Raw genomic sequence first — 16,509 nt, forward strand, 5'->3', positions numbered from 1 at the left:
CAGTTTTAATTTTTTTGAAGAAATCCCTCTACAGCCATAAATTAAATATTAACAAATATTAAGTGATGTCCAGTAGTGAAGGTGTTAAGTATACTGTACTGTATTTGTTTTAAATTTTTTTTGGCTTACTTCTGGCAATTACTCCTTTATAACACTGTACCATAAAAACAGATTAGTCACTACCAAAGACACTGCAACCTTCCATTAAACTGTGCATGATAATGTATCTAAATTACATTTAACTTCCACTTTATTTTATTACAACACACCTCGGATGCCCCCCAATGATTATGTTTCTTCACTGCTGAATACAAACTTTTTTTTATTAAGAAAGGAATCCAAATTAGAGTGGAAAAAATTACCCCTAAAATCTTTTAAAATGAATGAAAGTGCCACAGCCCCAGGAATTAAAATTTTATAAATTAATTTGTATTTTTGTATTTCAAAGTCAGTAAAGGCCCAGTTTGTCATGAGAAAACAGTGCCAGGCTGATGAAGCTTAATCTTTGTGTAGTCCGTACTGGCAGAGCACAGGAATAATTCTTGCTCACCTTTAATTTAAAGTTTTGTGGCCTTTTATAAAATAATGGAAGGGTTCATTAATAACAGATTTATAAGCCTGACATTGCTGGTTGATACTGTCAATGATTAGTTATGAAGAACATCATTTATTATAATTTTGTGAAACTGAAGTAAACCTAATCAAGCACACAGTAGATGATAACAACTGTCATAAAAATCCAAAGAGCACTTACTGAGCATAAATTATGAACACATTCATCCAAGATTCTTACATTGTGAGACCTACCATGGTGTTAGAAAAACCACCTCAAACACAAGTACATATACCACACCCAATTCTCATAGAACCAAATACTGTACAGTACCAGAACTTCATATACAAGAACGACCAAATCACAACACATGAGGGACCAATTCTGATAAGGACAAGTTACATGAATGTATGTTGTAGTAATATGAATGGTATGAATGATCTCTTCAAAATAAAAATAAAATAAGATCATATTAGGACTTTGTATAAAATCGAGCACCAAATATGAATAGATACTTCATTCACAGAAACTGACCACCACACACTGAAGCTACTGCAGATAGTTTTATCTACTGTCCCAGCCCCCCACCTCTGAGAGAGAGATATGGGTACCAATGTAACTTTTAAAGAGTGCATGTAGCTGAATATTTCACCTGACAGTGTACCATACAACATTTCAATTATTGTTGGACAGATAACTATTCAACAAAATAGTAAAATTAGCTCAGCGGACACAGCATGAGATTTTGCTATGTTAGATCACTAACAACTCATCCTAATTCAACTTCATGTAAAAAACACTGTTCTTAGCTTTAATACACACTGCCAGTTGGTAACACACGGGATTACTTGATCAAAGGCTGTTGACTCCACTCACTCCAGATGATGCTCAGGGGAACCTTAACCTTCCAGTGGGCTTTCGAAGCAAATTGCATCGCTAAGCACTGTGCTGGTGCAACCCCTCCCACGCAGCTGTATTTCACACTGAGAGCACCCTTCCTGTAAGCATTAACTTGGGAACAGTGTACCGGCCATATCAACCACCTAAGTTCCTTCTACTAGCCTTGTGGACTTGCCAATGCAGCTCTTAAGCTACAGAATCAGTTCGGTCTGTCAGTCCGACTGAACTGAAGGTTTGTGGAGCGCACCATTTGCCACGCGACGCACGATTCAGTTCTGCCCGAAGGCTGGACCTCAGATCTCACAGGGGCACAATAGCTGAGGACAGCCATGGCCACTGCTCATTCCCGAAGGTGTTGAAATAATATCGTTGGGTATTGGAAAAGGAAAAGAGGCGCTCTTGTGAGAAGTGGTCTAAAGATTGGCTACTGAAGAGACTACTGCCCGGAGTTTTAATCACCCTCCTTCCCTCTTCCACGAAGAGGCCGCATGTAGGAATTTTTTCTTCGAGCAGTAGTTTTAATTGCTCAAACCTCTTCCCCTCCATGTGGAACCATCTAGGGTAGGGTTGGTAATCCTGTCCACCTTCGCTGATGCATTATGGGTCATCTTACTCATGTGATCGGTATGCCGGAGATGACAAACACTAGCGCCAAATTGCAGACTACACGGACGATCAACATGGAGATTTTTAATACCATTAATTGGCGAGGAAAAAATATATTTTCCATTCGAAAACCCATTTACAAAACTATTAAAAAGTTGAATAATCTATTTTAAATGTGCTCACTTTATTAGTATGTCACATTCGCATAAAGTTTAGTGGCAATGACCTGCCAGTGAAATTTGGTTCTATCCATTTTAAGGTTTCTAACCCAGAAAATTGCCCATTTATATTTTCCAGACAAAAACTCACAAAACTGCTAAAATGCCGAATAAATTATCTTAAATGCTCTTACCTGATTAGTACCAGCTTTTGAAAGATGAGACGATTTCAGTAGCTGAACAAACTTACACTTGGCAGTAAAACAAAACACAAGTCTCTTGAAAATTTCATAAGATAGGCCATAAAAACATTAATGTACAGTAATAAAAAAACAGGTACAGGGGGTCCCCGACTTATGAACGTCCGACTTACGAACGGGATTAAACTTGAAATTTACAATATTTTATTACCCTGAGGACTTACTTTTTACCTTCATTTATTGTATTTCGTCATTCTATTTCTTCTTTTGTCTTAAATTAAGTAATTTTAGAACTTAGGCTATGATATAGTGGGATTTTAAACATCGTTCTGTCAGTACGGTATGCACATAACATGTGTTCCGACTTAAGTACAAATCGGACTTAAGAACGTCATCTGGAACAGAACCTGTGCGTAACCCGGGGACCCACTGTATATAAAATTACCATCATGTTTTTCTATGTTCATAAATTGTATTTACTATAAAGATCCAATAAAACAAACAAAACAATTACGAAGAGGGTAACGAAGATCAGCTACTAGACACATCTTCAAATTCCAATATTATTAGTTTGTTTTTCCGTCATCCACTGCAGTGCAGGGTCCTTCGCATTTAAAACTATAGTTGTCGACACGACAACCACCGTCAATGGATGATGATGTTTAAAACTCCCGGGGAGAAACTTTTCATACGAGGCTGTTGACAACTAAGATTGGAGAATGGTGAATGATTTGACTACCTTCAAATGGACCATAAAACATCTTGAAGTTAATGTCAGTCTAAGAGCTACTAATCAAGAAAGATGATATCTGCATGTGGAAACTGGACGATCCTATGAGGATTTCAAGTTTTCCATAGATTTCTGCACAAGCACTGGGCAAGATCATACCTGAATTGAGGCCAGAGTGGTCTTCATGCCACACAAACTGCAGACAGTTTTTAGGTAGTCCCTCCAAGCCTTCTGTTCAGTTTGCAAGCCAGGGCTTCAGTTCAAACTACCCCCACAGGCCAAACAAAGCGTGTATGGGGGCTTAAGGGTACAATTTGGGTCTGGACCGCTCTACCCAATGTTTGTTAAAATGGAATACCCATTCCTGTTACCGACACAACCATGGCCAGGAGTACCAGAGGGTTAACTGAGAAACTGATAATAAGTTATGCGTGTCACTTGTATCATATGTGCAGAAGAAACAAACAGTCAAAGGGCATTTTGCTTGACACATTCCATCGATAATTCCAACCCTTCTTGATATTCCTGTTAGTTGCCAGGAATACTTGAACTACTGCATTCATTATCTACCTTACAATGTATGACTTGCAAGAAAAAAAAATATCCTTTGAATTAAAATTTTTGGAGTCACCATTAATTCTGGACCAAGCCAAACATTGGACCTTCTTTACACTGGACTTCACTGTTATGTTGGTCCACACTACAGTGGACAACGCTGTACACTGGACCAAGCCATAATGTTAGACCATGGTATAAATAAGACCATGCTGAACAGTGAACCATGCCATAATGTTGATCTATGCTAAACATTGGACTGTACTATAATGTTAAACCATACAGAACACTAGACCAAGTTATAAGTCAAAGACTCCTGTATAGTAACCATATCATGTTGAACCACTGTGCTTTATATTGGATCACCCTGCCTGGAGGTTTTAACTCAAAATATGAGTATCTTGTGCTTGGCTAAGGGTGACCTTAACAGAAAACTCACCCATACTGAGTCTCCTGCCCACAAAAACACAAGGATGACCATCTACTTTTTGTAACATTATCAATTAAGAATAAAAACAGAAGATACTGTACATATATTTAAAAAAAAATGAATAAGTGTTTAACAAGCAGAAGGCCAATATCCACCTTAATGATTCTTAAGAAGCCACATTTTCCCTCTGTATTGTGGCGTTCCCTGAAACTTATTTACGAGGTACGGGTTCCTGAGTGCCGTCTCGCTCGTGGAGACGAAGCAACGCATAACAATAAATGGGCAGTGATTATTTGAGGAATTCGGTTATCTGCTTATCATCTAGTGTCAAGAAGTACAAATTAATACTCCCTACAATTTGCAGACAAATGCTAAAATACTTATCTCATACACACATCACGTAAAGGGTTGTCAATAACCTGCACCACAAGAGGTCATCATAGGGATCAACAGATGTGGCCAGGGGTCATGTATTCCTTAGGCCCCTGGTGGGTCCAGGGTGGCAAACCCTAAGAAGCTCCTGGATTGTAGTGTTTAGAATGATTATGTCAGATGGTTTCACCACTGTTAATGACTAAGTACTTTTACCTAACAATTAGTGATACGGTCAAGAATAAAACAACTGATTCAATAGGAATTTTAGCAGACCATATCAACTGCCAATCTACTCTTATTGACAATCCTACAGCTCCTTCACATCCTCCTCTTAATATACATCATTCATCCGTATTAAAGGTTATTATCATAGACCTTACACGTGTACATATAGCATCATACAAGCCTGAGTCTACAAGATCATTCAGCAAATGTCTACTTAGAAAAAGCTAAAATGGCTGGGATGTCCCAATGTTTGTTAGTCATCTAATTGCAACATCTACCCTACTTAGGCTTAAGAGAGATCCAAAATAAGTATCTATAAATATTCCCTAAAGACAATCTGGACTTAAAAATTTCTCACAATTCTGGAATAGAATCTGTCAATAACTTATCTTCTGTACAATACAAGTAGCACATAAAATTTTGCTATAACAAGATGAACAGTTCAAATATACAGGCCAACATAAGTCACATCCTCTTTAAAATGTAAAACTATCACTCTAGGTTCATCACCACTGAAAAGATTCCAATTTTTACTTATATTCACTACAGCAGTACAGACTTACAGAGGTTAATTATGTAGTAAATATGGTTAAAAAGAGTATTATCCAAAAATAAATACAAAAACTTCATGCTAGAGAGAAAAAGTTGGACTTCACTTCCTTTCATCTTGAGCTGTGCCACAGACAGTACACCTCATCAGTGTTAAATGATAAAATTATTACAACCTTCAGAAAATATAATATTGACATAAAAAGTTTGTTCCCACCTCATGTGTCATTTCTCAGGTACGAGCTACTGACCAGCTTCAAGTTCCACACACACTCACTCTCGCGAGCGCACGCACACACACACACACCTGGCATGAACCGCAGTCATCGATTCATAGTGATTCTGTGTTTCTCATCACATTTACATCTTCTTACATCACACTCTTGTTTTCTTCTTTAATCCTTTTCTGAGTCCTTTACCGTACCATCCTGGTGTAATCTTTCTCTCTCCTTTCTCATCTTTTTCTCGACATTCTTCACCATCACTCATCTTTTGTTCATAATCTTTTATCTCATTTTCTTGTTCATCATATTCATCATCTTCCTCCACTTCATTTCCATGCACACTCTCAAATTTTGACTTCCTTTTCACCCGAACTCTTTCGTATGTAAAACTTGCAAGTTTTTTCTCAAAAATAGGTTCATATTTACGATAATTGTATGTACGTCTTCTTCTAATAATTTCCCTCGCTTTCTCCACATCCGCATCACATGCAACTCGGAAAGGTCGAAGTCTTGCCAGTCTGCACAGTTCAGGATTACTCCCGTTACAGTGACATTTAAACACATCAACTTCAGGGGCTCCTCGAGAGTCACTGGAAGCTCGAGTCCTGCTCCTCGTCACACGGCCAACAGGAAGACATTCATTGTCGTTATCTATTGCTTCATCACCCTCATTCAGGGAGTTCATTGCTGAAGCCAAGCTGCCACTTGTAAAGTTATCATTTTCGCTGGACTCCTTCTCCTTACTTTCAGCATTACTATCAAACCCCCAAAACCAAATACACTTTACATCCTCATTGTCACATCCCTTGGGCTTTCGCTTGGTTGAACCTTTCTGCCGAGCAACACTGTCATTCAGAGCTTCAGTACATATGTTCTTGAGGATGACAGAGCTGGACTTCTCTGGACTTAGGAGAACTTCATTTCTTGTGCGTTTCACAAAACCAGGATCTCTATTTTCACATTTAAGAAGTCTGCACTCCTTCATCCCCACCATGACTGCTAAAGTACTCAAGTTTTTCTCATTACTGGAACCACAAAAACTCTGATGCCAAATAGACTTCAATTCATCACTTTCTGAAACACTGAGCTGCTGAGGTGATAACTTGGATCCACCAATCAATTTAGAGTGCTGAGCAATAGCACTAACCTGGGATTTAGAAACAAAGTGTTCCTGACATGAAGAGGAATTATTGCAAGGTGGGACTGAAACTCTAGGAGTATCACTGGGAAAAGGAACAGTTACCCTTGTAATATCACTGTTTGCTGGAAGAGGAACCTTGTGTGCATCTTTACAGGAAGGAACTGGTACATTCTCAACATCAGACTTATCATCTGCAAGAGTTTCAACACAAGCTGTCCTAATTATGCCATCAACTATGTGTGTTCTTAACAAGAAACTTCCATCAGTCGATTGATTATTACTCTGGGATAAATATTCATCCCCAAAGCATACTATGTTTTCTTTTTTCAAAATTTCACTATTTTGGCGAGCAGTTTCTGGATCGCTAATGTTAGTCACTCGTAAAACAGAGGAAGGCTGTGGCGCTTTCATCATAACCTCCGAATTGTGTACCTTATTTATTTCATGATTGAATGTTTTCACATTATTACATGGAACACTCAGTTTCTGGAGGATGTCACAGCCCTGTTCTATTGTGCCTATATCTATTTCACTCTCATGCTTATTACAATATACAGCCTTATCACTACAATTACCTGAAAATGCAGTCAAATTGTTCCCGTACTCACCTGAACACACAGCTAACTTATTACAATCACTCGAACACATAGTCAGGGTAGGAGACTTACGACAGTTGGGAAGACTAGAAGATTCAGTTGGAGCCGTGGGGGTCGCAGGCAAAGAGGTATTACTATTTTCCCTTGTAGTATGGCAGGCAATTTGGTCACTTTCACTGTCAATTCTTCTCATGTCATCTGTTTGCACTAGACTTGGCATATCCATATTTACCTCTACTTCTGCATTTTTTTCTCCACCTGCCACACTGGTATCTGATCTTCCCTCATCACTTATTACCAGTTTGTTAAGCCTGTCATCACTTTTAGAGTTATCAACAAATGACCTTATGCAGAGACCAGTGCCATAGAAATCATTCTGCTTTAGAAGAGCCTGACCTTGCTTGGCCATCTGAACATTGGTAGATGCATATGCTAACTTGAAATAGTCTATGTTGTTAGGTTTATGTAGCTGATGGTCTAGAATGTTCATCTCAAAATCTTCTGTCTGACAGTCATCTGCCTCATCCACTTGTTCGCTAGAATCTGAGTCTGAACAAGAACTTTCTTCATCTAATGTATTCTCAGCAAGTTTGTCACTGAGCCATGGTTCCCCTTCAGCATCAGAAGTTTGGAAGTCTTCATCACTGTCCGAGGGCTCACTCTTCACCTCCTCCACGTCCATGGACCCTACCAACACCTCCTCAGTTTCAACAATTTTGCTCTTGGCTGTTAAGGCTCTGTACAGCTCACTATACTGACTACAAAAGCTCTCTCCATTGTTCCAAGTCGTTTCCTCTTTGATATCTTCTTCCTTGACATCATTAATGAGACTGTCTTCACTTTTTATTAGATCATCAGCCTCAAATAAAATGGGTTTACAATCTTTATTATCACTGTTTAAAAGATCTAATGACTGACCATGGGAAGCTACATTTTCATTCCAACGTAAAGGTATATTTTCTACGTTCCAGGCCAAGTGGACACCATTCACAGGCTTTATGTCACATTTAGTTTCATTTTTTATATCAAATTTTGTTTCATTTTTTATGTCACATTTTTCATCTTTCACGTCACTACTTAAATTCTCACCCCTGAACTCTTTATTAACCTCATCACTCCCTTGAATCTTCTCATTCCATCTCACATCATAGCCTGTAACTACAGCATCTTTATTCTCCTCTATATCCAACTCCTTGTCATCTTCCGGAGGTGGAATCAGACTGGGACGGGATGAGGTGACAGCTTCTGCAGGATGAAGCGGAGTGGCAAGGTTGAAAATTGGATCTGACGAGCGTGAATAAATAGGTAATTCATAGCCAAGGGCCTTCATCACCAAGGCCATTACTTCATCACATTTACCTGTACGGGAGTAAAAATCATGTTGTCATCTTTGCAAGGCTTTATACATATTATATCCTTTAGTTAATCTGTAACATAAGGTAACAACAGCACAAAATATGCCTACACAGCCTCTTAAGTGTGAAAATACAAAATTACACCATTGTTTTTAATATGTATCATGAGTCAGGCTATCTTCATCCTGTACCTGTCCCCTGCTAAAGCCATGCACTATGGTGAGGGATTGATCCAGAGATTTCAATATAAACAAGGGTAATCCAGTTTGGTAGTATGGTATGAAAGAAAAAATCGGATCACCTAAAGATTATGCACCCCAACGTAATTCACCCAAAGACAAATCACCCTAATGCTAACCTAACCTACCCTAATCCACCCCACCATAGCATTAAGTTGGTTAATGTTCAGGCAAAATAAGCTGGGATGCCTAGTAATCAGATGTCCAAAAAAAAATATTTTGTTTGTCAAAGATGAAATCAACCCAACTTAAAAGTGTAGGAACAAAAGACTTGAGCGACAGATTTTTCCCTATGGTACGTTGATTGTGTGCTGTAAGTTAACCAGAATAGGAGGAAAGAGGCGTCTTTTATTTAGGGGGATAAGTAGGAAGTACCATTGATTTTGAGTGTTGCATCTTTATCCTTTGGCGTCCACTGAAGATTAACAATGTACAGCTGAGGCCGCTTCTTCGGGGGTCGATCCATCTGCCACAGCCATGGGTATTTCTTCAAGACCTGGAGGAAGATTTGTGTTGAGTTAAAATACTAGTTATATGAATATCAGGAGAAAACACACATCCAACCTATATTGCTTCCAGTGAACCATAAAGACAAGGAAAAAATATGATGATAAAGTGTATTTCTACAATATTATGTACAAAAAAGGGGGGGGGGGGAGACAGGTAAGATTTTTTTTTAACTATGGTTAATTGTTAGTGTGGCCCTGACAGTACAGCTTAATATTGCAAACATACAATCAGAATTCTAGACCAAACAGAAATATAAAATAAATTAAAAACTGCACACATACCTTTAAACTGGAACCCAGACAGAGGATGGTATCACAGGCATTGGCAGCCTGACACGCTCCCTGCCAATTCAGTGGCCATCGAAGCTTTCCCCTCTCACCAAAATGTACAATAGTATCAATTAAAGGTTCACCACATCTGGAAAGAAAATTTCTATTTCATTTGGTGTCATTTCCAATTGTTCATGATACATGACACATCCACAAGATACACAGTACACCCACAAGATACATGGCACAAAACTTTTAAAAATAAAATAATACTAAATAAGTACAGTAAATCTAATCAAGAGAGAGACAAGTTACTGGGTAAAAAATAAAAAATTTTAATTAAATGCAGTACAGTAATATATCATGTCTATTATAAACTGTAGTATACAATTAGAGTACTGCAAATGGTACATTAATATGCCAACACAACTTTATCTTTAAAGTTTTTATCCCCAAAGCAATAGGCCTCTAAGCATCCATGAGTTGAGTTTGGTAAAGTATTGAAGTGTACAACAAGTCATCATGCAGATATAATAGGGTTCACACATGGAAATAGAGCAGCATGCCATTATTCACATGTTTATTATCAAAATGAGAAGAAATTTTTTCATCATTCATCAATCAATCTATCCAAACTTGCTAAGTGTCATTCCCTTCGTCAACTCTCCCTTGGGGGGTGACCAAGACAAAATAACCTTCAAGTTGCCCTCAATCAATTATGCCTCTCTAACTAGCCTCCACCAATCACCTCAGATCTCTATCAAACATCTAACAGCATGTACTCTGAACATAATCATCCTCTCCTAAAGGTTGTAACATGAATATGTTGCAGATGGAGCAGAGGATTAATACATACCTGTAACAACGTCGTCCAGTAGTGTGTTTATAGATGGAGGTTCTTTCTGTCAAATCAAACGTTCGCACATACTCCCGTGCCGGAACACAGTGCTTGCACACCTTTACGGATAAAAAGAGTATTAGTTCTTTCATTTTACCTCAAAATTAATGACGATTAGTGAATTATGAATGAAAATGACGTTAATGAACTTCTCCTTATGCTAATATTACTACTGCCAATGATTTTATATTTTATTTTTTTAAATAACTGAAAATCTATATTTTCTCTTTAAGTGGCTATGAAGAATTGATAAGTCAAAAGTCATCCTTTCTGAATAAACAAATACTTGAAAGCTTAAAGGAGATTCTTGGAACCACTTTTGACCCACAGTACAGTACAGTACTCTGATCTGGTAGTAGGGAACTAGGAAATTTCTAAAATGCTTATGGATAGAAGCATGTCAGAGAATCTCCCTTAAGTCAAGAAAGTTATACTGTATATTTAAAAAAAAACTCCAAACATCACAGTATTTCTTCATTCATTTATTTAATGCCAAGAATAACTCCTGACTTCTAAATGAATGTGGAAATGCCTCATCTTAAAACTATTCTGACTCAAAGCTGAATTACAAGTATGCTCCTTAATGCTTCTAGTACATAAACGACTTTGAATGCCCAAGTACCCCATTCTAGATTCTGTTATTGCGTAATGGGCGCATCTGCCACTCACTAGAAAACCCTAAGCCTCCAAAGTTCAACCCCACACCCACTCCTCTCCCCTTTTCTCCCAAGGGAAAATTAGATACGGGACCCAGTTTACAACAAGCATCACCAACCTCAATATACATGTTCCCATGAACTTCCGACATGGCCGTCTTGGGTAAACCTGAGCGTAGATGGAGTCCATCACAGTTTTGGGAGACCACATGGCGCACAATACCTTGCTGGTAGAGAGCAGACAGGGCCATGTGAGTTAGTGTGGGCTCTGCCGCAGACAAGTCGTGATGCCTGGAAATACAATATTGACATTAATTCTTGTTCATCATTTTTAACTTTTTCTGTCCTGCTTGAGTTATTGAAGTGTTTCCTCTTCAGCCACAATGACTGATTTTGTGTCACTCTTGTTCCATCCACTTCATCCACACAATGTCTCACAAACAGTTCATCCTCTTCCATACAATGTCTCTCACAGTTCATCCACTTCTTCCACATCATGCTTCACAGTCCATCCACATATAATAAATTCTTTTAGGTATGACAGCCAAATCTAAGAATGACTACAATATCCCCTCCTCAGAATTGGGATGAATATCTACAACGTACCCAATATCCACACCCTTCTGTAGTAACGTCCAAATACCATTGGGGCCTCGGTAATCGGGGATGGAAGCGGCCGTTGATATGCCTGCCCCTGTGTATACCACCAGGAATTCTGTATCATGTATAGCCTGAAAGAAATAATTTAAGTGAAACAAGAATACCACAAACAACATACACTAAACCTCCAGAGATATCAACTTCTAATCTTCGAACTCCAAAATCAATAGGTTTCTGACCACCCCTACAGGCTATTGGTATTGTTCTACAAAAAGTTATTGTAAGGAAACCCCAAAGTGATAACAGGCAGACATTTCTATGCCATTATCTGTTACTCAAAGGAAGCACATAAAAAATCAGCTTGAATAAGAGGAATACCATTAACCAAAGACAAAAACTGCCAGCCTGTCCTCTTACCTGGGCGAGCTGCTCACACTTGGCTTGCAGAACCTCCTTTGTGTCCTCTTGCTCTGTTTTGCGTGACTGCCACACTGCCCGACGCTCACGTCTGTTGAAGATTAACAGTATTGTACAGTATGAGGATGTTCATGACAACAGATTGCCGATATCCTTCACAATCAGAACAGTTTGGTTACACTATGATAATGTATCATACAGTATAATGAAAAAGTGGATATAAAACTTTGTGACAAATTACAACAGATGAATAATTCTATTTACCATACAACCAAATTTTTGGAAAAACCCATTACGAATCATTTTCAAATAACCGTACTCGTCCCATGACAAACAAGCCCCAATTCAGATTTCCCATCATTTGCTTGTAATAGGGATGGTTCGGGATAATCCCACGGTGGCACTGAAGGATTTATTTACAAGAGCATTGCTCCATGTGCCCGATCTGTGACCCCCTTCTCTGGATTATTTTTACCATTGTTTATTGGCTGTGATGGCCCCTAAGTGGTATAGTACCTGTACTTCTTCAGGTTATACATACAGTGCTGTACTCTTGTTTCCAGTCTTTGTTACAGAATATATTTATTAAATAACTCAAATAACAGAAAAAAATAAGTCTACGTGTTCACAGGCAAAGGTAATACTGACAAAAACACAGTTAAATCCAGGAAAGTTCCTCAGAGATCATGGGTACATATTTATTACTTCTACATCTAGTCTGAGGGCCTGAGTCATATCAGAAAGTGTCAACAGTTTTTTACACGTCGGTAAGGAACTCGGCAAGTCGAGGATAATTTCTTACACAAATCAGAGAGTTGTCCTCAAGATGACGTTAAGTCAAAGGGAACAGAAACACCTTGGATGCAGTACAAACCTCTTATAGAACTCTTCCACAAGTTCAGCATTCTCTTCTAACAAATGTCTGTCATCCAATGTTAGTGAGTCACGTTTTTTTCGCAATATAGATGATACCTGCAAATAACATTACAGTATAAAAATTAAGAAAATTATTTAAAAAAATCATAACTTGAAATTCATAAAAATAAATTGGTCATCAGTACAGTACCCAGTTGACAAATCCTGTAATAGAATATAAAAGTTTACCAAAATTGAGTGAATTTACTATAACTTGTAATCCACAAGAAAAACATTAAAGTCGGAGAATCACTGTGATGTGATAGACGACATTTATAGACTTTGAAAGAAATTAGTTACTGGTATATATTAGCTCAATCCCTGTTCTTCATTTTCTCAAACTCTGTACAAATAAATTGTCTTACTACAAAACTGGTAGTGTGTACATATAACAACATTATGTAAAAGACAAGAAAAATATGTAAGGCATCTTAAACCAGTGTCGCAGATTATGCAAAGTACTAGATTAGCTTCACAACACATGGTGATACATTTGAATGACAAAAGGTTTTTAGTTACAGTAAAAGCAAACTAGTTTGGATCATATGAAGATTAGTTACCCCAGCTTATTTTGCCTGATGATTAAACACCCTAACCTTGGTTAGGTTAAGCTAGGGTATGTTAGGAAAGATTTGACTAGGTTAAGTTAGGGTAAGATGGGTTAGGTTACATTGGATTTGGTTAGGTTAACTTAGATAAGCATAAAGGTATTTATTTATCAGATGAAATACACTGGGGCTTAGGTTTTATATTGGGGACAGCCAGAGTAACTGCAGTTACCATAATTTCTGGACAGATGACCTGAAATACAAGATGATGGTATGGGCATCAATTGTGACAATAGTAATTTAATTAAGCCTTTCAACAAAGTCACACACTTTTAAGTACAGTATACTATTACACAAACAACAAATGCAAACATTAAAAAAAAATATTATGTACTGTACAAATTAACTCCTGGGATTTATATTGGATCATAAACAAATCTTAAGTGTAGAATCATCTGGTAGGAGAAAAAATTAACAGTAGTATCCCTGAAGCAACTGTGATGGTATAAGAACCCAAACCTCTAAAAAAATAATGGTAAAGTCTTTCTGAGTGTAGAAGACACAAAATAACTCCAGAATTATACCTGTACATCACTGAGGCTATTCATAGACTTCAAGAGAACAATAATTGGGCAAAATATGTTTGACAAATGGCTTCTGTAAGTTTACCCTAAAGACTGTCAAGTAATGAGGAAAAAATTCAATAGTTGTAGAAAACACCCAATAAAACCTAGAACAAGGAATGAACCCACTGGATAGATCTAATTCATATTTAGTTGTAACAAAAGACACTATGCTGACTTGTGTAATGGATTTATAAGATAATATGAACATATTACTGTACACTATGTAATGTAGTTACTGGTATCAGATATTTTGATCATCATAACAAAAACTTTTAGACCCTTGTGCAATAGCTAACCCCCAGCTTGAGTCCACCCAAAATAATTACAGAAATTCATTCTTCAAAATTATCCCAGAATTAAGAGATTATGGTAGTTTTATGATCCAGTGAGCATGAGAATATTTAATGAACCAATTCTTTCATACTGATATATACCGGTAAACAAAACTGTTACAAAAGTTTTAAGATTCTAATATACAAACACAACTCTATACCATACGATCTATTTTAATTCAGAGGTGGAAAAATATCAGGTGCCACAGACTTCATCAGACCTTATAAGTGTAGGCAAGATAGAACATAAAGTATTGCTTCACACACACAACACCGCATGTATGGAAGCGTACCTCACTGAATAATAAACTGCAAGAATTTTAACTCATTTGAAAGAAACACACACAAGTTGTGGTAAGATTAATAAACCATTGTTATAGAGAATCAATAGCAGCCTGACAGTTATTATATAAAATATAATAACGAAGAGCCCATGTTACAGGCAGATGACAGCCTCCTGACTGAAGAGATATAATTATCATTATGTGACATACAAGCCCCTCCTGAAGGGTCATAATAGGTATAATGGTATATACGACTATTACTATTAACTGCTCCAAACTCAGTTAACACTCCTTAACTCCTGCTAATAAATCCTCCCTCTCTAAATTAAGAACAACATTCCAGGATAAACATTAAGGCTTGCTTAGTAACGGTAAAACAGGTCATTTCGAGCCTTTGTAAATGACAAAGCCCCTCAGTTGGGCTGCCACCTCGGCAAAGTCCTTTTAAGACGGAAGACTAACGCCTCATATCTTGGCTTCCCAGAGCCCTCCCTCGCCCCTCCGCGGCATTCATTTGGGCACCGGGATTTAGAGGGACACTTACTCTCTTCATACGAGTGGCATTTTTCTTGCTGATGTTGAGGGAGGCAGTGGCAGCAGCCTTTCTTCTGCCAGGCTCGGCCGGCGCACCACCCTCCTCCTCGGCCATACTGGTGTTTACAAACATTGACGATCACCCGACCTCTGGTGAGGAGTCAACGAACCTCACTCACCACAGAGCATGGGAAGCTCTCTCCAGATACCTTGGCTCCTTCTCTCTCTCTCCATGACAAGAGTAAGAAGGTGGAGAAGGAATGGTAGTGACATATCTAATGGGTAGTGTGAAGGGCGCACACTAGCGTTTTCACCTTAAGATTGACGTAACAATCTAGCATAATTTAACCTAACAAATGTTATGGGGATTAATCTTACAATGAAATAAGATGAGAGGCGAACTTTCCGGTAACATTCCCACATGTATTTACTAACACCAAGTTAGTAATGTTACATGTACCAATCCAGATGATAACAAATATGCTAAATAATTCCTTGAGATAAATGTACGGTATACTGTATGCCAGGTGCCACTAAGAGAGCTCAGGCTCTCAATTGGCTCGGCCATGTCAATGTTGTTAATATTATCTACTCTGTACTGCATACGTATTGTTCTGGCTAAATAAAATTTCAATATCAATATCCGGTTACTCCCGTTTCCGCCTGTACACTGAGCAATGACGATCTTAACAATTAACAAAGAACGACAAGTAAGATGATAAATGGTGAAAAAATAAATGAAATTCCTCCGTTTCTCGTGCTAGTGAGTCAACATTGGGTGACGGGTGAATAGAGTACATGTTTGTAATAAGAAAGGTCACCTCGTGCCAATCGTCGATATACAGTACGTATTGTCCCGGTAGCTGCTTGTTTCTGAAGGAGAGGCGGTTCTCATTTGAAGAGTGAGTGAAGGAGCAATACTAGACAGGAAATCCTCTGGGGTTGATATAACTGTTATCAACGGATGCAACGAGCTCATTAATACCGAAATTCTGTATCCTTTTTAAATTACTGTATATAACGGAGATGCATCAGGATAGAAGCAAGCGCTACTGTATGGGTAGAAGGACATGACAATGGTCGG

The 16,509-nt window shown here is 38.1% G+C and overlaps 1 protein-coding gene across 1 annotated transcript; it reads right to left on the minus strand.

The window, feature by feature from the left end:
- Positions 1-283: 283 nt before the first annotated feature.
- Positions 284-15,539, minus strand: LOC121866388. The gene is made up of 9 exons (XM_042366035.1): positions 15,436-15,539; positions 13,061-13,158; positions 12,187-12,277; positions 11,776-11,900; positions 11,289-11,460; positions 10,472-10,572; positions 9,628-9,763; positions 9,212-9,332; positions 284-8,601 (listed from the first exon to the last, which is right to left on the minus strand). The coding sequence occupies exons 1-9, from the start codon at positions 15,442-15,444 to the stop codon at positions 5,657-5,659; spliced, it is 3,798 nt and encodes a 1,265-aa protein (XP_042221969.1). The 5' UTR covers positions 15,445-15,539; the 3' UTR covers positions 284-5,656.
- Between the last annotated feature and the right edge of the window lie 970 nt (positions 15,540-16,509).

The sequence above is a fragment of the Homarus americanus genome, unplaced genomic scaffold (assembly GCF_018991925.1).
Source record: "Homarus americanus isolate GMGI-L3 unplaced genomic scaffold, GMGI_Hamer_2.0 scaffold16430, whole genome shotgun sequence".
NCBI classification, from domain to species: domain Eukaryota; kingdom Metazoa; phylum Arthropoda; class Malacostraca; order Decapoda; family Nephropidae; genus Homarus; species Homarus americanus.

What these genes read in the sequence shown, in the direction of transcription:
- LOC121866388 (XM_042366035.1), bottom strand. An exon ending in GTGGAAGAGTTCTATAAGAG is followed by an intron (nt 12,278 to 13,060) that starts GTTTGTACTGCA and finishes AATCTTCAACAG; the next exon opens with ACGTGAGCGTCGGGCAGTGT. An exon ending in ACTGGACGACGTTGTTACAG is followed by an intron (nt 9,764 to 10,471) that starts GTATGTATTAAT and finishes TTTTCTTTCCAG; the next exon opens with ATGTGGTGAACCTTTAATTG.